This window comes from Colobus angolensis, unplaced genomic scaffold, assembly GCF_000951035.1.
Source record: "Colobus angolensis palliatus isolate OR3802 unplaced genomic scaffold, Cang.pa_1.0 Scaffold102, whole genome shotgun sequence".
Classification (NCBI taxonomy): domain Eukaryota; kingdom Metazoa; phylum Chordata; class Mammalia; order Primates; family Cercopithecidae; genus Colobus; species Colobus angolensis.
In genome coordinates, this window is record NW_012111142.1 from 6008580 (window position 1) to 6031606 (window position 23027).

Below are 23027 nucleotides of genomic sequence, written 5' to 3' on the forward strand. Positions count from 1 at the left end.
GTCCTATTTCTTCCCTGTATACTTAACATTCTTTTTCCTCTTGTAACTAATAAGCAAATGCTGAAGAGACATTTTAAGATGATGCATATATCCTGTTACTCTTCAACATTCCCTCCTGAATCCATTGATGATTCCTGCCTATACCTGTCTTTAATATGATGATTGCAAAATTACAATTCTGGAAATAAATGTGGTATCTGACCCTAGACTAGATCCTGCACAGGAGGGGATAATACCATAAAAGACATCGACCATGCATTAGATGTCCTACTTAAAGTAATGTAAGGTTTTCATTTAATAGCTGACATTTAATTGATTAAAAAGTACAGGCCTCCCCTGGATTGAATGGCCCCCAGATCTAGTCTCATGTGAGATCCTATGACTCTATGTGAAACTTCTGTTACTATGATGGAAACTGTATGGAAACTGAAACTAAATAATAGTGGTATGAAATGAAGACTCTAATTCTGGTTGCACATGTTTGTTTTCTTTATTAAAAGACAATACAGAAATGATGAAACAATACCTCAAGGGTCTTGAACATGGATGAAATGACAGAGGTCTTTAATGCAATGGCACAGAAGCTTCTGGCATCAGCACCTGCAAGCCCTATTCAGTTGTCATTCATGATCGCCAGATACTCCTTCTGGTGTTCAACCAGCTTCAGGAATACTTGGTATTTCTTATCATAGTATCTGTGGGAGAAACATAAATATGTTGAATGATCTCAAGACAAAACTGCCATGGGGCTTCCCTGTACATTTAGAAGAATGGGAATATATCTGTGGTGGTGATGCTGACACCTAGATTTTGAATGCTTACAGCATCCTGGGCAATGAATTAGCATGTTTCAGACCTATGATATGTGACCTGCATGAAGTTTTATTATCTCCATTTTAGAAATAAGAACATTTAAACCCCATCTCTATTAAAAATATAAAAATTAGCCGGGCATGGTGGTGGATGCCTGTAATCCCAGCTACTCAGGAGGCTGAGGCAGGAGAATCGCTTGAACCCGGGGCGGGCAGAGGTTGCAGTGAACTGAGATCATACCACTTCCCCCCAGCCTGGGTGAAAGAGTGAGACTCCATTAAAAAAAAAAAAAAAAGGCCGGGCGCGGTGGCTCAAGCCTGTAATCCCAGCACTTTGGGAGGCCGAGACGGGCGGATCACGAGGTCAGGAGATCGAGACCATCCTGGCTAACACGGTGAAACCCCGTCTCTACTAAAAAAATACAAAAAACTAGCCAGGCGAGGTGGCGGGCGCCTGTAGTCCCAGCTACTCGGGAGGCTGAGGCAGGAGAATGGCGTAAACCCGGAAGGCGGAGCTTGCAGTGAGCTGAGATCCGGCCACTGCACTCCAGCCTGGGCCACAGAGCGAGACTCCGTCTCAAAAAAAAAAAAAAAATTTCTAAATGAGAGGCATATACAAAATAGTATAGATAAAAATTGGCAGAGCTGGAATTGAAACTCATGTCTGTCTGACTTCAAAGCTTCTGCTGTATATACAAAAAGGCCCGAACTTAATGGAGACCCTTTCACACTGCCAGCTTCAATAAATATTTCCTATATAACTAGCCCCAGGTTTGATGACTGGCCTAAAATCACAGCCTGACCAAAGACGAGACTGAACATTTTAATTGCCCTTTTGCAGATTCCACATCTAGGTTTCCCTTGTAAACTGCCTAATCCAGGAGCAAAACTCCATGGAAAGGTGACTCATGCCTTTTCTAGAGCTGTGCTCGCCTTCCAGGCATCTCACAGTGGCCCTTGCTCTCCCTGTCCAGATAGTCTGACTCTTTGGGTTAGACCTGTTAGAACTGGTATTGCCATGAATCAGATAGCAGAACAGCTGAAGCTGCTCTGGCATCATAATCCTGAAAGGAATAATAGGAACCGAGACAAATGATACTTGCAGCCTTGCAACTTTGTCCTTACTCCTCTTGGTTGGGAAACTGACATGGGGTGAGGGGATGAAGAAGCCAGTTCAGCACGTCTTGGTTTATTCTGGGGTGCTCTGAAAAGGAGTCCTCATGATGAAATTTTGGTGCAAAGTTGTGCATTGGGGGAGAGAGGTTGTAAGAGTAACCTTGGATACACAGAGGGACTTCTACTTGTCACACATAGCTACGTTCGTAGGAGTCACCTACCTGATATTTATTATACTGTAAGCATTCTGGGAACGTAGGATTTGTGATGGGGCCAAGCACAGGGTTAAAAGGTGAACTCCGAAGCCTGGGTTGGAATATTAACGTGGCCCAATATTAGCTGGGGGACTTTGGATATGTTACTTACACTATTTCTGCCTAAATTTCTCCATCTGTAAATGGGGATAATTATGGGACCTACTTCAGCAGAGCTGTTGTGTGAATTAAATGTGGAAACACATGAAAAGAATTTAGAACAGTACCTGACTCATAATAAGTGATATAAGTGCTAGTTACTAATTTTTAGATAATTAATATTTTAATATTATCATCAATATAGCTATATGTAGGTACTACTAAAACCTACTCTATGACCATCCAAATTTATTAGTCGTAGAATTATTTTAGGAACAATTTGCTCCTACTAATGATGCTCTGTGACAATATAATGGTAAGCAATTCTTTCACTACATGAGATGGATTTCTTGACTTTAGAATCTCAAAATTGCTAGAAGGGAGCTAAGGGGAACACCCCTTCACACACACTTGAAGATTTACAATGTTAATACTGACAACTTTGCCATGACTTTGTGCACTGGCCTTATTCTTTACATAGATGGAATCATGCAGTATTCATCTTTTTGTGGTGATCTTATTTCACTTAGAATAATATCCTCAAGGTTCACTGATGTGTGGCATGTCAGAAATTCCTTCTTTCTAAGGTTGAATAATATTCCATTGGATGTACATGTCATTCTTTGTTTATGTTCATCTACAAATGAACACTTAGGTTGCTCTCACAGTTTTGGCTATCATGAATAATGTTGCTGTGAACATGAACGTATAAATATCTCTTCCATACCCTACTTTCAGTTCTTTTGGGTATATACTCAGGAATACAATTCCTGAATCACATGTTCATTCTATTTTTAATTTCTTGAAGAATGGCCATACTGTTTTCTGTAGCAGCGATACTATTTTGCATTCTCACCAAATATACACAGGGGCTGCAATTTCTCCATATCCTTGCCAACATTTGTCGTTCTCTGTTTTGAAATAGTAGCATCCTATTGGGTGTGAGGTGGTATCTCACTGTAGTTTTGATTTTCCTAATAGTGATGTTGAATACCCTATCACGTGCTTATTGGTCATTCATAAATCTTCTTTGGAGAAATATCCATTCAAGTCCTTTGCCCAATTTTTTTTTTTTTTTTTTTTTTGAGACGGAGTCTCGCTCTGTCGCCCAGGCTGGAGTGCAGTGGCCGGATCTCAGCTCACTGCAAGCTCCGCCTCCCGGGTTTACGCCATTCTCCTGCTGCAGCCTCCCGAATAGCTGGGACTATAGGCGCCTGCCACCTCGCTCGGCTAGTTTTTTGTATTTTTTAGTAGAGACAGGGTTTCACCGTGTTAGCCAGGGTGGTCTCGATCTCCTGACCTCGTGATCCGCCCATCTTGACCTCCCAAGGGGCTGGGATTACAGGCTTGAGCCACCGCACCCGGCCTCCTTTGCCCATTTTTGAACTGGGTTGTTTTTGCTTTTTTGTTGTTGTTGAGTTTTAGGAGTTCTTTATACATTTATATATTCTGGATATCAATCCCTTTTTGGATGTATGATAAGCAAATGTTTTCTCCCATTCTGTGAGTTGCCTTTTTACTTTGTTGACAGTGTCTTTCAATGCACCAAATTTTTCAAAGCACTTTCAAGGGACTCTTCCAGGGCCACATATAAATTTGGACTGGGCAAAATAATGCGATTTGGGGTCATCCTAAACATTTACTCATTAAACTATAGTCACTAAATTGTGCTCTCCGTGATTGTGAATTTTCAAATCAGCCGAATCCCTTCTCTTCAAAATGTGCCTCAACTCAGTCCCTTGCTTCTGTGTGGCAGAGGCCTAAGTAAATGTCGTCCCACATCGTTAACAGTGTGATCTATTAGGCAATGAGATGAGGTTGGCTCAGAAGGAAACTGGCTTCTCCTGTCTCCTTGCAAATCTCTGGGTTGCCTGCAGATGGTGCTAAAGCACCGTGTGTGCCACCTCCTTCGCAGAGAACAGTGGCCAGCTGCCAGCTCCCAGCAAGCAGCCAAGGACTCTCTTCTAAAGAAACACGTGGGGTTTAGGGAAAGAACTTAAAAACTTCCCTAACAAGTCTTGGGAGGGTCAGGGAAGAGATGGAGAAAGACAATCTTTCTAATTTCACAAAAAGAGGGATGCTGCAGCTGCCTCCAGGGAACAGAAACAGGGACAGCAGCCCATAGCTCCTACTGCCAATGGGAACTCAGATCTCTCTACCTTCCTGCATGGGGCTCCCTTATGCAAGGCCTGCACCTTCCACCCTGGCATTTAGAGAAGGGTTTATATTCGGAGGATTAGCAGGCTGACTCTATGTGGAGACAAAGGAAATGAAAAGAAAATGGATTGCTTTTCCATGAACATTTCCAGTTCTGGTAAAAACTGATCCTGCTTCAGTGGGATCTGCACCTTTGCCTGTTCATCATGTTAAGTGGAATTTGATTTTAGGTCTTAACCTTGAATACTTTCCTAAAATTATAAAAGCACTTCCACAACAACCCCTTCATCTTCAAAATCACCACCAGCAAATTAATAGAGGTCTTTTACATCTATAGCCTGGATTCTTGAAAGAGCCTTTTATTTGGACCCTCTATTTCTACCCTGAGCCCCCTGTACTGGATCCTTTAAGAGGGATCTTTCTGATCTGCATCGACCAGGTCGCACCTCTGCTTAGAATTCAGCATCTCTGTTCTGCCTATAGGGTGAGGTTAGAGGTCTTCGGCACGGCCTCCAAGGTATTTATGAGCTGACCTCCCCCTACCCAATTCTATCCTTCCCCAGTCCCATTTCCTGCCATTCCCCATCTCATACTTTGTGTTTCTGGATTATGAGTTGTTTATAGTAACCTGAATGTACTATGCTGCTCCCACCTTTATAACTGTACACGTTATTCCTTCTACTATGAATATTCTTTCCTGCCTTGGCCTGTCTACCAATTTCTTACAGTGCTTAAAGTTAGCTTGGACGTAACCTCCTTCCAAAAGCATTCTCTCATCTCTACAGGCTCCCATCCCTTTCTTCCTTCGGCAACTTTGTCACCTGGCAATACTTCAATTGTGGAACTTATCCCGTTGTTCTAAAATAATCTATGTGCCTAAATCAGATTGTGTTTCATTCCCCTGTAACACCTGCCTGGAGCCCAGCATAATGCCTTGAATATAGCAGGAATTAAATTGTTGAATTGGGATTAAAATACTGACCAACATCATTTTTTAGATTTTGATGCCAAGTGATATAAAGAGTAAAAGAATGGGCAGATGCTACTGGGTCCTTTGATGCACATATAAGAGATCCCTACTTTAGAACAGAGAAGAGCAGGTTCGCTGCCAATTACCTAGGAAAAAGAACATTGGTCTGAGAGTTCAGAAGCTTACATCTGACCCCCAGCTCTGGCCCTACATAGTTCTGCAATCTTAGATAAGTGAAGGTGACGTTACCTCCCTGTAACTTAGTACTCTTAACCACTAAATTAAAGGACTGGATTAGTTGACCACCTGAGTTTATTCCAGATCTATAGTTGCATGTGTGTGTGTATGTGCTCAATTCCTTAGCACTGTACATATAAAAAATACACACTTACCTTTTATCCTGTAGTCTCGGGAACACAACTTTCCCAACTTTGCTCATTTTTGCCATTGCTTCCTGTTAAACGGAAAACAATACAGACAGCTGAGTTGGAAAGTGAAATCCAAAGTGAGGCTTGTCACAGGCAAAACATTCTAATTAGAATTTGCTTCCCTTAAAAAACGAGCCAGGTGAGGTGGCGGGCGCCTGTAGTCCCAGCTACTCGGGAGGCTGAGGCCGGAGAATGGCATAAACCCGGGGGGCGGAGCTTGCAGTGAGCTGAGATCCAGCCACTGCACTCCGTCTCAAAAAAAAAAAAAAAAAAAAGAATTTGCTTCCCTTTAAGATATTTGGTTAGTCCTCTTTTTTTTTTTTTTCAACTTATTTTTCTCTGGTAATAAGAATAAAACACAAAAATAAGAATAAAACACAGTGAACATTTAAAGTTTCAACTATGACCACACATCCTGGGCTTAATAAATACTTGTATATTGAGGCCTCTGGGGCATAAACAACCCAGAAGGCAAAGCAGTTCTGTGACTGCCTCTAGGGGTGAGTGGGAAGAATTATTTCCCCTCCTCACTACCTGGACACAGGGCAGAAGAATGGAACATAACCAGCTGCTGAGTACATCGTCTGCTTACCTAAAGATAGCAATCACTGAATGGAACTCACTTTGCACCTATACTTGAGGATAAAATATTTAAGACCTCTTCAATTCAACTTCAGCTCTTTTTCCAGCAATCTCTGAAGTTGTGAGTACCTACTGAGACCTCTGGGCTGAGTCTAAGTGACTTGAGTTCTGGAATGTGACTTCAGGACATTCTTTTCTTTACAATGGGGCACTCAGGCAGATGACATGTTACAGCATCTGGGTGGACATGGTATGGTGTGTGCAGCATCAAGATTAACCATGGATTGTGTTGGCTCCCACATGAGCAGAAGAGTAAGGTTTTTTTAAGGAGTCTCTTAGGCTGTTAAGGCCATGAGAAAGTAAACTTTGGAGTCCAACAGACCTGGCTAGGGAAGATGGCAAGCAACAGTATGACAAAGCTCTACAGCATATGCTCAGTCTTAGGAACGGCTATTGAATTCCTATTGCTAAGGATGCAGTCATTCTGGGATCACATGTATACAACTTCTTATTCTACACATTTGTTAATCACTTACTATGTACCATACACTCTGCTAGGGGTACAGATTTGCATACAACATACTCTTTATCCTGGAGAAACTTGAATACTAGTAAGGGTGGAAAAAATAAAAAAAATAAAAAAAAAAAAAAGCTGAATACCATACAGAATATGAGAGCCCCTGGGTATCTTCAAAGCATTTCCAAGTGTTCCCGCTGACCATCTTTGCCGCCTTACTGTGACTGATTGACCGATTTGCATGCCACTAATTTCCTTCTGCCACTTTGTATATTTTCTGGTTTATGTGTTCATTGTCTGCCTTCTCCACTCCTTGCCCTAACCAGAATGTAAGCTGCACAGGGCAAGGACTTGTCTGTTTACTACTGAATCTCGACACCTGGAATATTCATAAAACACATTGCCTACCTTTCATGTGCCAAGCATAACACTCAATCTACATGGAATACAGAGAAAGATTGTATGGGCCTTTCATCAAAAAGCTTACCATAGAGTGGAAAAGACATTTACTGTGATCAAAATAGAGTGTGATAAATACTACGCTAGAAGCGGATAAACTTCTTTCAATGGTTATTCAAGGGTTAGGTAACCTGACGGTTCTTTCATCTGCTAGCTTACACGAATTTCCACTCCGGCCAGGTTGCTCTATGGACTCTTCCACGAGGATAGCATGTGCATTCTGAACTAGTCATCTAGCTTCCTAGCTCTCAATGGATTTGAATGTGCTGATTGGGAGATCAGAGATGCTAAGAGTAGCCAGCACACTGACAGCAGAAAGAAATGGCAGTCTTAAGTAGGGAGGAGATTTTTTTAAATGAAAAATTATTGACAAGGAAACCATGGAGAAAGATAAAGACTAAAAGGGCTTTCTGGAGTCATATTGTGAAGGGCCGGACGGTCAAACACATCTTAGTGAAGCTGCTGCCATCCCACTTAGCAGAGGTATGTTAAGAGCTCTGCTTGCCTCAGAACATTTTCCTTCATAGACGAAGTCCTGATTCCCTTAGAGCAAGCTTGGGTATTGTTGAGATCATCTCAGCAATCCCCATCATCAGCTGTGCCACTCATTCTTATTTTGTCCTCTTCTCTTCCTTGAGTTGTGCTCTGCTGTGCTTTAGGGAGGACCTCGCCTTCTATTACCAGCTCTGAATCTTCAAACTGCCCTCAGGAAATGCTCCTCCTGGCTGTGCTTTGGCCCCACACTTGAGACAACATTCCAGGATCGCCTTCATGGGTGGGATCCAGGAAGCTTCTATTATAGAAGGTACTCCATAAATGTTATTTTCCTTCCCACTGCAACAGATGTGCACACAAATGGCAGACATCAGGGAATTCTTCCTTCCTTTCTCCACATTACCTTTGCTTGTTTTAAAAATAAATTGAGAAGCAAACATCAGCAAAAGAGATTTCAATGGTTTTAAAAGAGGTTATGCTGTTTCTCAAAAAGTACAGATTTAAATGTTAAACTTAGCTCAGGTATCAGCTCTGCTGAGATTTTTTTCTGACTCATCCCCGCTGCCTGCCTCCCACCTATATTGAGTTATGTGCTCCAACAGCAACTTGTGCTTCCGTCTATCATAGCGTTTATGACATGGCACCATATTTTTTTGTTAACAGATCAGCCTCCCCAACTAGACTGTGAGCTCCTTAAAGCTGGAATTGTTATAATTATTTTCACTGCCAAACTCAGCATCTGGCATATCGTATGCACTCGGGGAATGTCTACGGAATGAATGAACTTAAGGATAATACACGTGACAGAATGTTAAAATGGAAGTTTTGGCTGAGATCTAAAGATGACAGATATGAGATACCAAAGCAAACTGGAAACAGACCACCCTGAAGAATGTGCAAGAATGGTGCCTGAGGACCCATTCATCAACTCTTAAACCTTTCATCCACGTGGAAGTTCAGACAGAGATGGATTTTTAGGAAAGAGCTGTCGGTTTATTGCACATCAGGCCTCCTTCCAGGGTGAAGTATGAAGGAATCTTCTGCCTTCAGGAGTCAAGAGGACACAGACCAGCAGAGAATCTGCTGCATGTTCCTGAGGTTGTGGCACATGGTGGCTTGTGTGTGACTCCTGTCTGGGAGACAGGCTGGCTGGCAGCTGCAGTGTAAAAGTGAAGTAGAGGTTACCCTGGGATCAACCAGCACTGCCAGAGTCTGTTCAGATCCCAAAGACAAAGGTTTCCCATAGACCCCAAGTGGCCCATGTGTGAGAGAGACGCCAGGGGTTCTTAGATCCTGTTTAACATGGCCGCCTAACGAGGTTGAGGAGTCTCCACAAAGAAGCATGAGGTTGGGCTGGGCGCAATGGTTCATGCGTTTAATACTGGCACATTGGGAGGCCAAGGCAGGTACATCACTTGAGGTCTGGAGTTTGAGACCAGCCTGGCCAACATCGTGAAACCCCATCTCTCCAAAAATAGAAAATTAGCCAAGTATGGTGGGTGGCATGTGCCTGTAGTCCCAGCTACTGGGAAGGCTGAGGCACAAGAATTGCTTGAACCTGGGAGGCAGAGGTTGCAGTGAGTCAAGACTGCACCACTGCACTCCAGCACTCTGGCCTGGGAGACAGAGCAAGACTCTATCTCAAAACAAAACCAAGCAAAAAATAAAACCAAAAAAAAAAGGATAAGGATTCCTGAGGAATTAAGAGTAAGCAATTTATGAGAATAGAGAGGCATTAACTAAGACAAGAATATTTTAGGTGAGAGGTTTTCAGAGGCAGAGGGTCTCCCCAAAAACCTATGATGTGCCTTATGAGAATCAGAGCTAGCTGTAAACACCTATAAGGCTAAGAGAGCATGAAGCCCATTATGACAGTACTGATCGGATAAGAACTTCCCTACACTCCTAACTTTTCTTCCCTTATACTTTCTAACCATTTCAGAGGAACAAGAAAAAAGCTAGTATGTTGGAGAGAAAGTGAATGAGGAAGAAAGAAGAATCGGATTAGAACTACATCTCATTTTTGGCAGACCCCAGCTGGAAGAACTGGAAAACGTCTTACCTTTACCTTTACATATTCTTTGATACTTGAATTTCTGAATTTTGGCTACATCTCACAACTTAAAAGGACCATAGAGGTTATATTATCTAAGTGACTTTACATTTATCTAAAAAAGTAATGGAACCACCAGAATTTTTAACCAGGGCAGGGAAAAACTAGCTCTAGTGCACAAATGTAAAGGGATAATGAGAATAGAAAATAAAGACATAATTTTTTATTCTATCTCAATAATCGTGTTTGTGTTACATAATTTTTTGTTTGCTCTATACAACTTGTTAAAAACAAGTTATATATGCATAATAAAGATTAGATCAGTACATATTAAAATGTTATCAGGTTGGATAGCATGGGTAACAATTTTTTTTTCTTATCAAGTTCTTTATTGTATTTTCCAAATTTTCTACAGTGGCATATATTAATTTTGTATTTGTAGGGAAAACATGTAACGCCATATATGTATATATATGTATATATTTACAGTTATGCTTACAAAGGCAGTCAAAATGGCTTAGGTTCATCTTCCCCTTTCCTCAAAGGCAGGGCTCATTATGGGTTCCTAATACAATATGGAGAATACCCTGAGAATCAGTGCTCTCATCAGAAATAGCACTGCTGAGTTTTCCAATTTCTCCAAATAATTAACACAAAACTGAAATCTCATGATCCCACTTGGCTGCAGTAAATCTGAATTTACCACAACATAACAATACGAATTTATTATGGAAATGCTGACACATGCTAAATATAGTCACCCCCACAATATATTTCTGTTCCAAAGGGTTTATTTGAAGTTGGCCTCCAAATTCATACTTTTTGTCAGCAGGCAGGAGCCGGACAATCTTAATTTGCAGCACGCTACCCTCTTTGTTTGAGAGTCTAGACAGCACAATGAATACAATGACTTTTCTTTTTCCTTTTGCCCACACAATGAAAGCTTTTTAAAAACAAAATATTTTGTAAAATAGCATTTTAATCACTTCTTTTCTTTCTCTCTATAAGGCAGAGCTATAAATAAACCATGAAAGTTCACATTTGATCATCACTTCTGAAAGCAAGTGAAGGGTTTCTGTAGGAAAAAATAAGAGCCCTGTACCACGGCCATGAAAGACTGCATTCATGGGTTTGACCCTTCCCTGATGTGTCGAGGCCGAGATACCAATCAGCACATACTGCTCACCGCTTCTCTTGTGGCAGCACTGGCAATAGCCAGGCCTGCATATGGGCAGGGGAAACACCCAATTCTCACTTGGAATGACCTGGCTTGGGAGCTACCCAAGGGCTATAGGCCACACTGGAGTGAGTTACCAGGGAAATGAGGTTAAAGGAAGGAACGGGCTCTTCAGTACCCTTGGAGAAGATGTAGATTCCATGAGTGGTAGACTTACTGATGTTGGCAATTTTGGGAGCAGGGGATCTAGTACCTTCTCCCCTACCCTGAGGAAGGGGAATAACGGCCTTAAGACTTTTGAGGAGGACTGTCAAGTAGTATAGCCCAAGGTACCATAGGGCATTGCAAGCTGGGCAATTCCAGAGTCACCATCTATAGGGGAGAATAAAGCAGAACCTAGTGTGGTGGAAACAAGCTATATATGAACTCCCAGAAGGCAGGAATCACATCACTGTAGGCCTAATGTCTAGCACAGTCCTAGCACTTAAAGGTGCTTGGTTAGTGTTTGCAGGGTTGCCAAAGGAAAAAGTGATGGCAGTGTTTCTTAAGTGGCATACTCCAGGGAATTCTCATTAAGATTCCAGAAGAAAATACTGGAAGCGCCATTTATATGATTTTTATTTTTAGTCTTAAGAAATTAATTACACTTTACCAGCATTTAATATATGGATTGTCAGTAGACAATTTATCAGTTTGGCCACACATCAGTCAGTCATGAGTCACATAAGATGTGTGCAGTTCTTGTGAGGAGAGTGGGAGCTCTGCAACTCCAGGGATGGCCCTATGACACTCCCTTATGTGTCCTCAGCTTCCAGGATTGCCACATGTTGTCTTTTGCATGTTCCAGGTTAGTGATTAATAGGTATTGACTAGTTTAAGCTAACCCTCACAAAATGGGCAAGCAGCTAAAAAAGATACAGTCAATGGATTACAAGTGATGGAGAAAATTATCACCAGTTCACCATTCGGATTCAAGTAAACAAGAAAATGGTGATGTTTTTACTCAGTACTAGCTTCTCAGATTGTAAGGTAAAAACAATGAAAACCTACTCAAACAAGACAAGGATTGGGAAAATAATCAAAATTATCAAGAAGACTGCTGAAATTTGGATACATAGGCACATACAAAGTCATTTTTAAAATCATCAAAAATAAATTTTAAATTACTAAAAACACACCTGGTCATAGACTTACAGTGCACATTTACATGTTGCTGATATTAGCGGGAAGCCATCACGATAGGTAAACACATTGGAAATACTGTGGTTCAGCTATATTTCACTTGTTTTATAGAGTAAATGATCTATGAACACAGAATAGCATATCATGCTTTTTCATAAATAGGTTTTCATGTACTGAGGATGCATATTCAAAATTTATTTTAACTGATGGGGTATATGGTTAAAAAACACTGTGGTGTCTGTTGATTTAGTGGCCAACTACCACTGCCATTGCCATTTTACTGGTTTACGCTTTGTACTCTGTGCTGTGCTGATTATTTTAAGTATATGACCTTTTTAACCCTCAAAATGACTTTAGGACACAGATCATCTTACCCTACTTTGTGAATAAAGGAACTGAAAATAGAGAGAATATAAGTAATTTTCCCAAGGTCATGAAGTCATTATGTAGTAAAACCAGAATTCAAGCCCAGTTCTGACTGTAGGTCATTGCAAACCCTAAATTCGGACCCAGTGGTACCATTCTCCCTGTCATGAAAACAGCCTGATTCTTGAGTGCCCTAGGCTGGAGTTCAAATCCTACTTCTGCTGCTTATTAGCAGGTGTGATCACCTGGAGTGAGAAGAGCGAGATGCATCAATACAGTACACTGTACCTTTTTTCACAGATGCTGACACATAGCTCTAAAATTCAGGAATCTGCCTTCCTGAGGAACTCTGACTCATTTTACTGGAACAACAAGTTCACATGCTAATGTGTGGGCTGAGGCACATGACCCCTCCATAGAAAAACAGAAAATATATCAATGTGACTTTCCTTCAACAAGCAGTAAGAAATGGCTAGTTGTTCTTTTATTTATTTTGCTTTCTTTTCTTTTTGACACAGTCATCTTTTGACCTGCACCTGGTATTCTGTGTAACCCCCATGAATTGGAGACAAAAATATCAATTGAGAAGCAGGAAGGGATGAGAGAAAAGAGAGTGGGAGGGGTCTTTATCATTAATCATGATATGAAAACTGGCACCTCATTTATAATTTTAAACACACAATCTACACACATTTACATATCTTTAGAGTGTTGAGTATATGGGTATATACTTTATCAAAATTCATCAAGCTATACATTAATCTTTTTATATTTCACCTTATGTGTACTATATCTCAATTTAAAGTTTGCAAAAGAAAAAAGAAAATGAGAAAAAAAGTTCATGTCAGTATATTTATATTTTATTTTATTTTCAATTATAAAAATGCCTACCAAGTGAAAAAAAAAATTTTAGATGCTCAGTTCTCTAATTTTGACTCTAAAACATACCTCAAATTGGTCTCTTGGTCATAAAGGAGGGGAGGAGTGGAAGCTTTATAATTCTGTAGGAAATGGAGACATTAGCAGAAAGACACTGGATTTTAGAGATAAATGGGCTTGGGGTTGGATCCAGGCTCTGCTACTTATCAGATGTGTGAACCAAAGCTCAGTTTTCCTCTTTATTAAGTGAGAATAATAATATCTACTCAGTGTTGTTGAAAATTCCAGTATCTCATTCTCTGACCACCACTGCCTAACTGGTCTCTTGACTTCCACTTTGGTTTCCCTTATAGCAGTCAGGACCAGTCTAGGTGATTTTTCAGAAACAGAGAAAATAGAGTTCAGTGATTAAAATAATAGACTGACTATAACAGACTGTCAGAATTTCAAACTGGAATTTTTGCATTTACTTGTAAAATCATGGAATAATTACTTAAATTCTTCATGCGTGTTGCCTCATCTGAAAACGGGGATAAAAGTATGTATTTCATAGGACTGCTGTGAGAAGTTCGTGGTTATTTGAGGTAAAACACTTGAACAATGCCAGCATATAGTAAATGCTACATAAACTTTACATATTTATTATCCATTAGTATGCAAGCACCATGTGGCCAGGGGTGTGTATTGGATTCATGCACCACACCAAGAACTGTGCCTGGCCAGAATAGTTAATCTGTAAATATTTGTTAAATGAATCAATGAATGATTTTATCTCTCTGGGCTGTTTTTACCTACAACACTCCTGACACCAAATGTGTGGGTTTTCTCCTCACACTAACTAGTTCTCCAACTCTCAAGTCACCAACTGCATGATTTACAATTAAATTTGATTCAATTCTGATACTAACCCCAGGTAGTTAGTGTCAGACCCCACAGCTTCAGGGCTCAATCCAGCAAGACTGCCCACACTTCAGATGCCAATCACAAGTCCTGTGTCTCCTGTATTTCTGACCAACTGACCACAAATTGGAGGTTTCCACAAACTCCAACCCCCAAGGCTTGATAATTTGCTAGAATCAGCTTATGGAGTTCAAGACAACGGTTGACTTATTATTACCAGTTTATTATAAAGGACACAATTCAGGAACAGCCAAATGGAAGAGATACATAGAGCTAGGTACGAGGGGAGGGAGGTGCAGTGGTGCGGTGAGCTTCCATGCCTCCTCCAGGCATGCCATCCTCTCAATACCTCCCTGTGCTCACCAATCCAGAAGCTATCTAAACCCCATCATTTCGGGGTTTTTATGAAGGTTTCATTACTTAGGTATAATTGAGTAAATCATTGGCCATTGGTGTTTGACTGAATCTCTAGCCCCTTTCTCATTCTGGAAGGTCAGAGGAGGGGCTGAAAGTTCAACCCTCTAATCATGCCTTGGTCTTTCTGGTGACCAGTCCCAATCCTGATGCTACAGAGGGGCTCTCAGCCATCGGCCATCAGCCATCTAATTAACATACACAGGGAGCTTAATCTAAGCTCCATGAAAGTGGAGTCCCTGGCTTTCCTTTCTTTGAAGTATCCCTAGCTTTTAGCAGGGATTCCAAGAATTTTAGAAGCTGTGTGCCAGGAACTAGCGACAAAGACCAATATTTATTTTTTAACACATCCTTGCAACAGGGTTCCATTGCTTTTTGAATAAAACTCAAATGTCATAGGGTGGACTAAAACTTCAGGATGGAGTTTGTGCCAATGTCTCTAGCCTCATCTCATGCCCTGCTTACTGGGCTGCCCATGCTGGGAACACACTGCTGCTGACTGAACATGCCAACCTTCTTACTGCCCAAGGCCTTTCTGCCTCTCTCAGGAATGGTCTTCTGTAGGATCTTTGACTGTCTGGCTTTTTCCATATGATTTAAGTTCTCTTCAAACATAATATTGAAAAGACTGCCCTTGGTCACTCTTGGCAGAAGCAGTGCACCCTCCTAAACATCTATGACATCATCTCATTTTCTTTTCCTCATAACCCTTGATAGCACCTCATCATCTGAAATTATACTTTTAATTGTTTATTGTCTACCTACTTCTCTGTGCTCCTCACCTCTGCTCTCTTCCCTACTGAATCTAAGCTCCATGAAAGCAGAGTCCTTGGCTTTCCTTTCTTTGAAGTATCCCTAGCTTTTAGCAGGACATTGGTTAAATGTAAGGTGAAAGTGCAAGTTTACCGAATGCCTGTTTTACGCAAGGTACTGGTATATGGGTCTTGTCTCAGTTGATCCTCACTAACAGTCTCTAAGGAAGGTCTTATCTAAATTTACAATGAGGAAATAAAGGCTCAGAGAGGTTACGTACTTGCTTAAGCTAGTAAATGGCTAAGCTGGGATTTGAAACTTGCTTTAGCTCATGAATAAGACCAGGCCCATTCCTTAAGAAGCTCACAGTCAATAGGCAGATCTCCAGCTTTAGTTACTGACAATTTATCTTCATCTGATGACTTTGGGGCCCTGTAAAGCCCTAAAAGCCTGCTTTCTTCACTGTCAAAGACAAATTCAATTATGTTCATTATATTGTGCTTACAAAGGCAGGAAGGTGGATTCACTGATGTATAGAAAGACTGTTCATATTAATTATTGAAACAAACAAAATTACTGCCAGCTGTATGACCCTGAGCAAGACCCTTCCCCTCCCTGGGACTCACTTTCTTTATCAGTAGAATGAGGGGGTTGGAGTAAATTATCTCTAAAGTCTTTGCCAGCTATACAATCTGTTGGTTTTGTGCACATGTGGTTTTCTGATTAACTCTCAGTTGACAAGTTATTCCTTATTCCCCATAGTACATTCTATTAGGGTTTTGCTCAGCACACCCCGACAGAGAATATACCCACAGTGTTTTCCTAGCAAGGTAAAATTTCATTCCAATTCAGTCACCGGCAAATACGGCACAGGGGAGTGGTTTTATACTAGGTAAGGCCATCACCATCTGTTGTGATACTCTGAGGTGGGGTCCTAATATATGGCCTGGCTGCAAAGGGGTTGGGTCCAAACATGAATAGGGAGCAAATATTCATTCATCTACATGAGTTTGACTTGCTGCTTATGGATTTTCTCAAAGTAAAAATAGCAAGCTTCTTGCTAAAAGCATCAGACAGATGACAGGTTCCAAAATTGCAAGCCGTCACTCATTTAATAATCTATTGTTGACTGGAAAAAAACATGATCTTGCTGATATGTGAGGCTGAGAAGGTATACAGTACTGCCGTGAGCTGTAATTAAATAATAAGAATAACTCAATAACAATAATTATAATGGCAACTGATATTTATTGAGTACTTACTATGGCCTAGCACTATATTATTAACCACGTTACCTAATTTATATTCCCAGTTCAAAGACAAGGAAACATATGGCTTTGGAACCTAGACTTTTAACCATTTGTTGTGAAACAAAGACTTCAGTGATAGATCATAATCCAAACCCTAGTTCTGCCATGTAACATCCTGAATCTCAATTTCCTCATTTTAAAAATGGAAATGTTAGGCTGGGTACAGTAACTCACACCTGTAATCCCGGCACTTTGGGAGGCTCAGGTGAGAGGATCGCTTGAGACTAGGAGTTTGAAACCAGCCTGGGCAAGATAGGGAAACCCTATCTCAACAAAAACATAAAAATTAGCCAGGTGTCATGGTGTGTGCTTGTAGGCCCAGCTACTCAGAAGGCTGACTGAGATGGGAGAATCCCTTGAGTCTGGGAGGTTGAGGCTGAAGTGAGCCTTGATTGTGCCACTGCACTCCAGCCTGGGCCACACAGTAAGATGCTGTCTCAAAAAAAAGGGAAGTTTTATTACCTATTTTTAGGCCTATTGGATGGACTAAATGCTTATTACTACCAACCTATCAACTGAAATAAACTTTATTTTCAGCCGGGTGTGGTAGCTCATGCCTGTAATCCCAGTACTTTGGGAGGCCGAGGTGGGTGGATCACGAGGTCAGGAGATCGAGACCATCCTGGCAAACACGGTGAAACCCCGTTTCCACTAAAAATACAAAAAAATTAGCCAGGCGTGGTGGCGGGACCCTGTAGTTCCAGCTTCTGGGGAGGCTGAGGCAGGAGAATGGTGTGAACCCGGGAGACGGCAGAGCTTGCAGTGAGCGGAGATTGCGCCACTGCACTCCAGCCTGGGCCACAGAATGAGACTCTGTCTCAAAAAAAAAAACAGCACAACTTTATTTTCCCAGAAACTTTATTGAAAAGTAAGTGTTGCCATGTATGTATGTTTCAGGTGGGCTGGGGAAGGTGATAACTGTCATTATTCTCAGGCCTCCTCATTATCATTTCCACACAAGTACTCCTCCAGTTGCAGGCAAAAAAGCTTGTTCCTCTGAGGTTTCTGCCACCTAATGATGGAGATACAATGACACGTCCCCTGCATCTCACTGCTGTCACTGTCAGCCTCTTGTTTCTGTCCCTATGTTAAATAAGGCTAAAGCTCCCAGATCACATGCCTCCCTATCCACCTGGAGGTTTATCATTGTCCTGGAGAACTTCAGCATCTGCTCGTAAGACCCATCCAATGTTCCACTGTTATGGTTTCAAAGTGTTTCCACCTCCGGGACCTTCATCTCCATTTCGCTTCAATATTCACTCCCACAGCCTCCAGAATCTCCATCACTTCCTTTTCTTTCAATTCACATGCCCTGTCCGGCTCTAATTTCTTCCATAGCTAGCTTACAGTCCATCATCTTTTGTGCCATTTACCAACAAGAATTTGCAATATTCTCTTAACTGTCCAATTCAATAGCTACCTCCAGTCCACAGAAACATTTAGCCAGGATATGCTTCGCTTATGGCTATAAGGGACAAACTCTGCTCCAGAAGGAGCAGGCCAACGGGAGACTGCAACTCAAGAAAGTGAAATATCATGAAAGCCCTCTGGGTCTGAACACTTTTGAAATTTGCACTGCCTGCTTCAATGTTAATTCCTTCCCATGATGATCCTTTGGCCAGCAGATCAGAAACCAAATTGAAAGCAAAGAATCAAAATGTGTGACAATATTAACATAATGAATAATGATTGAGCTGCAAGGGATGTTGGGTAGTCACTAGGCCAACTGCTCTGGGTTTAGGCAGGTGAATAATCGAAGCTAAGATGCAAGGAATCTATCCATCCATCTGTCCCTCCATACTCTTTCAAGTTCCCTGCTTTTGGATCTCCAATTCTTCTAAGCAAGAGCCATTTTGGCAGTGGGGCTTAGACATTCTGGCCTAGACTCTGGAGCTGGCCTTAGACTGATTTACGATACAGAAACCCTCTAGCTAAGCCAGAATCCATTCCAAACCAACTTCCAGAGTAAAAAGACAAGCAAAGACGTGGAATCTGAAGCCTGGAGTTGGGAAGCCAATGATGGTACCAAAGTAAGAGAAGGGCTAGAAGCCAGGAGGATAGAGAGAGAGTGGAGGTCAGATGGATAGAGTGAAAGGTGTGGAATGCAGGTCCAAGGCAAATCACTGTGGTGTCCTTTTAAACACTTTATGTGCTTATAATCTCTTCCGTGTTCCCAAAGCCCCCTGGTTTTCCTCTGTCTTACCATTCAGCACACAGTAGGATGAATGTCTGTTTTCCCATGTCTCCCCACTGGGCTATGAGCTGTAAAAGGGTAGAAGACATTAACTTTCTCTGTCTTCCCCAAAATTGATATAAATAATGCAAAAATGTAATAAACACATGTTGAAAGAATTAAAGAATGAATGAGTAAATGGATTAATGAATGAATGAATGAATGAATCAGGGGTAGCAGGATCCAGGATATCTGTATAAAGCAAGGTTAGGATCTCCCTCAGTTGTACTTTTGGGTATTTCCTGTCAGGTCAACACATTCTTCATTGTCAGATGTCAGATAGTTAGGATCACAGGCTCTAAACTGGCTAGATTAGAACTCTTGACTCTTTCATTAGCTAATGGAATGGCTTGGGCCAGCCAGGCACAGTGACTCACGCCTGTAATCCCAGCACTTTGGAAGGCTGAGGTGGGCGGATCATCTAAGGTCAGGGGTTCGAGACCAGCCTGGCCAACATAGTGAAACCCCGTCTCTACTGAAAATACAAAAATTAGCTCGGTGTGATGGCAGGTGCCTGTAATCCCAGCTACTTGGAAGGCTGAGGCAGAAGACTCGCTTGAACCCAGAAGGCAGAGGTTGCAGTGAGCTGAGATTGCGCCATTGCACTCCAGCCTGGATGACAGAGGGAGACTCTGTCTCAAACAAAACAGAATGGCTTGGGCCTTAACTAACCTCTTTCTCCCTCAGTTTACTCATCTGTAAAATAGAAGTAATAGAAATAATTATGCATAAAGTTAAAGAAGAAATGCATACAAACCACTGAAATTAGTGCCAGTCACAAACTAATAGTTTCAAAAATGTGAGTTATTTTTATTCTAAAAATTATTACATCAATCTCCACCCCAGCGCTACACAGGATCTTGTAATGTTCTCTTGAGTGATACTATTTAAAGATAGCACTTCCTAATCTTCTGCTGCATGTGACATGCTGCCTGGGCAGGGGAGTGATGAAGAACACAGAATGCAGGGACCATTCAACATTGAGTATCAGCTGATGCCTGTGGTTAATGAAGGGAAGGAAGATGAACAATGGGCAGAAAGGAGGCTGCGGGAAATGAAAGTTGTAGAAGCTTCTTGGTTTGGAAACACAAAGTTTATTTTTGGGTTGTACTTCCAGTCCTTGTACTTAAAACAAACAAAGAAAACAACTATGTCAGCTGTGTTTACAAATAAGAACTTGCTCTGGCTTTTACAAGACACAGGGAATCCAGTCTGCTTCCTTCTGGTTACTATGTTATAGATATAGGCACGTGATGTGCTGGGAAAAAAAAAAACTGATCTGGAAATTAGGAGGCTCTAGCCCTGTATGAATCTTAGTCAGGGCTCTCTTGTTTTGAATAAGTTGCTTCCTTCCTTTGGATCCCAGTTTCCTCTTTCTCAAAATGGGAAGTTTGAGCCAGATAATGTCATTTTTATTGTGCAACAAATACTTATTGAGTACTTATTGTGTGCAAGGCATTGTGCTACGCACTACAGATAGAGGAGGCAACCAGACAGCTCTGATCCCTGACCTCATGAAGTTTAGAGACTACTTGAGAAACACCAGTGATCATGGGACAGAGGAAGAAGAAGACAAAACCACTATGGAAACTTATGGAACTTGTTGAAGGTTGACAGGGAGTTGGCTGGGTAAAGAAAGTTAATGAGGAGGGTTCCAAACTAAAGGAAATGCATATTTGAAGTCCTTAAGTAAAGATAACACGATACATTTAAAGGATCTAAAGAAGTCCAAGATGACTGGATAAAATGAGGGGAAAGCATATAGGAGATGAAGCTATAGATGAAGGCAGGGGTCACATTTTAGATGGCCCTATAAATCATGTTAAAAGATTTTGAGTTATGCCAAAGTCAAGGAGAAGCCACTGGAGAGTTTTAAGCAAGAGTGATCTTATTCATGTTTGTTAAAGATCACTCTGGTTGACTTGTAGAGAATAAACTAAAGAGTGGTAAAAGTGGAGGCAAGGAAACCATTCAAGAGTTCCTTGGAGCAGTCCAGGTGAGACATAAGGATGGTGATGGTAGAATTAAAGCAAAGTGGAAGAATTCAAGAGACATGAGATGTAATTTAGAAAGATACCATGAGAGACTGATGTGGAGCACAAAGACAGAGTGGGCTCAGAATGTCCTTGAGGTTCTGCCAGGAGTGAGTAAGGACACGTGGTGCCATGTACTGATAGTGCCATGTATGGGAACAGTGCCAATTTTGCAGGCAGAGGTGGAGATGCTGGGTTCAGATTTTAATATGTTTAGACTGAGAAGGCTGTGAGCCCTTTAAGCAAAGATGTTATGTAGATAGATGTAGACCTGCTGGCATATAAATAGTAAATGAATCCTTAGAAGTAGATGAGATGGACAGATTCCTATATAAGACTACCATATAATACTGGGGAGAGGAGAAAGGAAAACTAGCAAAGGAATTTGGACAGAAACATTCAGAACAGTGGGGGGGAAATCAAGAAAATATGTTGTCAGTGGAAGCATGTTTCAATGAAGGGAGTGCTCCATTTTGCAAAATGTTGCCAAGGATAAAGCTGAGTAGGGGTTGAAAAGCCCTTTGGGCTCAGCAATGCCTTGGCTCAGCACTAATGACTGAGGCAGCATGATTTTGGTGGAATTTCTGTAGTGGAGGGAAGATCTGCCTTGGTTAAGAAGGGAGGGGTGGTGGTGAGAAAAATCATGATAGTTAGGATAGATAACTTTTGAAGCATTCTTGACCATGAGAGGCAATAACTAGGGGAGCTGATAGGCAGAAGAAGGGATTTTACTTTACTTTTTGAGATAGGGTTTTGCCCTGCAACCCAGGCTGGAGTGCAGTGGCATGATCACAGCTCACTGCAGCTCGAACTTCTGGGTTAAAGTGATTCTCTGGCCTCAGCCTCCTGAGCAGCTGGGAGTACATGTGTGCACCACAGCGCCTGGCTACTTCTTTTTTTTTTTTTTTTTTGAGACAGAGTCTCACTCTGTTACCCAGGCTAGAGTGCAGTGGCACGATCTTGGCTCACTGCAAGCTCTGCCTCCCGGGTTCACACCATTCTCCTGCCTCAGCCTCCCGAGTAGCTGGGACTACAGGCACCCGCCACCACGACCAGCTATTTTTTTTGTATTTTTTTAGTAGAGACGGGGTTTCACCGTGTTAGCCAGGATGGTCGCTATCTCCTGACCTCGTGATCCAGCTGCCTCAGCCTCCCAAAGTGCTGGGGATTACAGGCGTGAGCCACCACGCCCAGCCCGCCTGGCTATTTTTAAAAAATTATTATTAGAGATAGGGTCTCACTGTGTTACCCAGGCTGGTCTTGAATTTCTGGCCTCAAGCATTCTTCCTGCTTTAATTTGTTCTCGCACTGCTATAAAGAAATACCTGAGATTGGGTAATTTATGAAGAAAAGAGGTTTAATTGACCCACAGTTCTGCAGGCTATACAGGAAGCATAGTGGCTTCTGCTTCTGAGAAGGCCTCAGGAAACTTATAATCATGGCAGAAGTCAAGCATGTCTTACACGGCTGGAATAGGAGGAAGTGGAAGGAGGTACTACACACCTTCAAACAACCAGATCTCCTGAGAACTCACTATGTAGTACCAATGGGGGAATAGTGCTAAACCTAATTCATGAGCTCCACACCCAAAATCCAATCATCTCCTACCAGGGCCCTCTTCACTGGGGATTACAATTCAACATGAGATTTAGTCAGGGACACAGATCCAAACCTCCCAAAGTGCTGGGATTACAGGTGTGACCCACTGTGCCTAGCCAGGGATTTTATTTTTAAGATGAAAGGTTTATAGCAGCACTGTCCAACAGAAATAATATGAGTTACACAAGTAATTTTAAATTTTCTAGTACCCACTTAAAAAAGTAAAAGTGAACTGGTGA

The 23027-nt window shown here is 41.6% G+C and overlaps 1 protein-coding gene across 4 annotated transcripts in view; it reads right to left on the reverse strand.

Moving 5' to 3' along the window:
- Positions 1 to 465: 465 nt before the first annotated feature.
- Positions 466 to 23027, reverse strand: part of FGGY (FGGY carbohydrate kinase domain containing) — a 441241-nt gene continuing 418679 nt past the window's right edge. For all 4 annotated transcript variants that reach the window (XM_011941258.1, XM_011941249.1, XM_011941265.1 and 1 more), the window contains 2 exons: positions 5801 to 5862; positions 466 to 695 (listed from right to left, as the gene is read on the reverse strand). In XM_011941258.1, coding sequence (XP_011796648.1) covers positions 614 to 695; positions 5801 to 5862 — 144 coding nt within the window. In that variant the 3' untranslated portion in view covers positions 466 to 613. The remainder of the gene's footprint in view (positions 696 to 5800; positions 5863 to 23027) is intronic.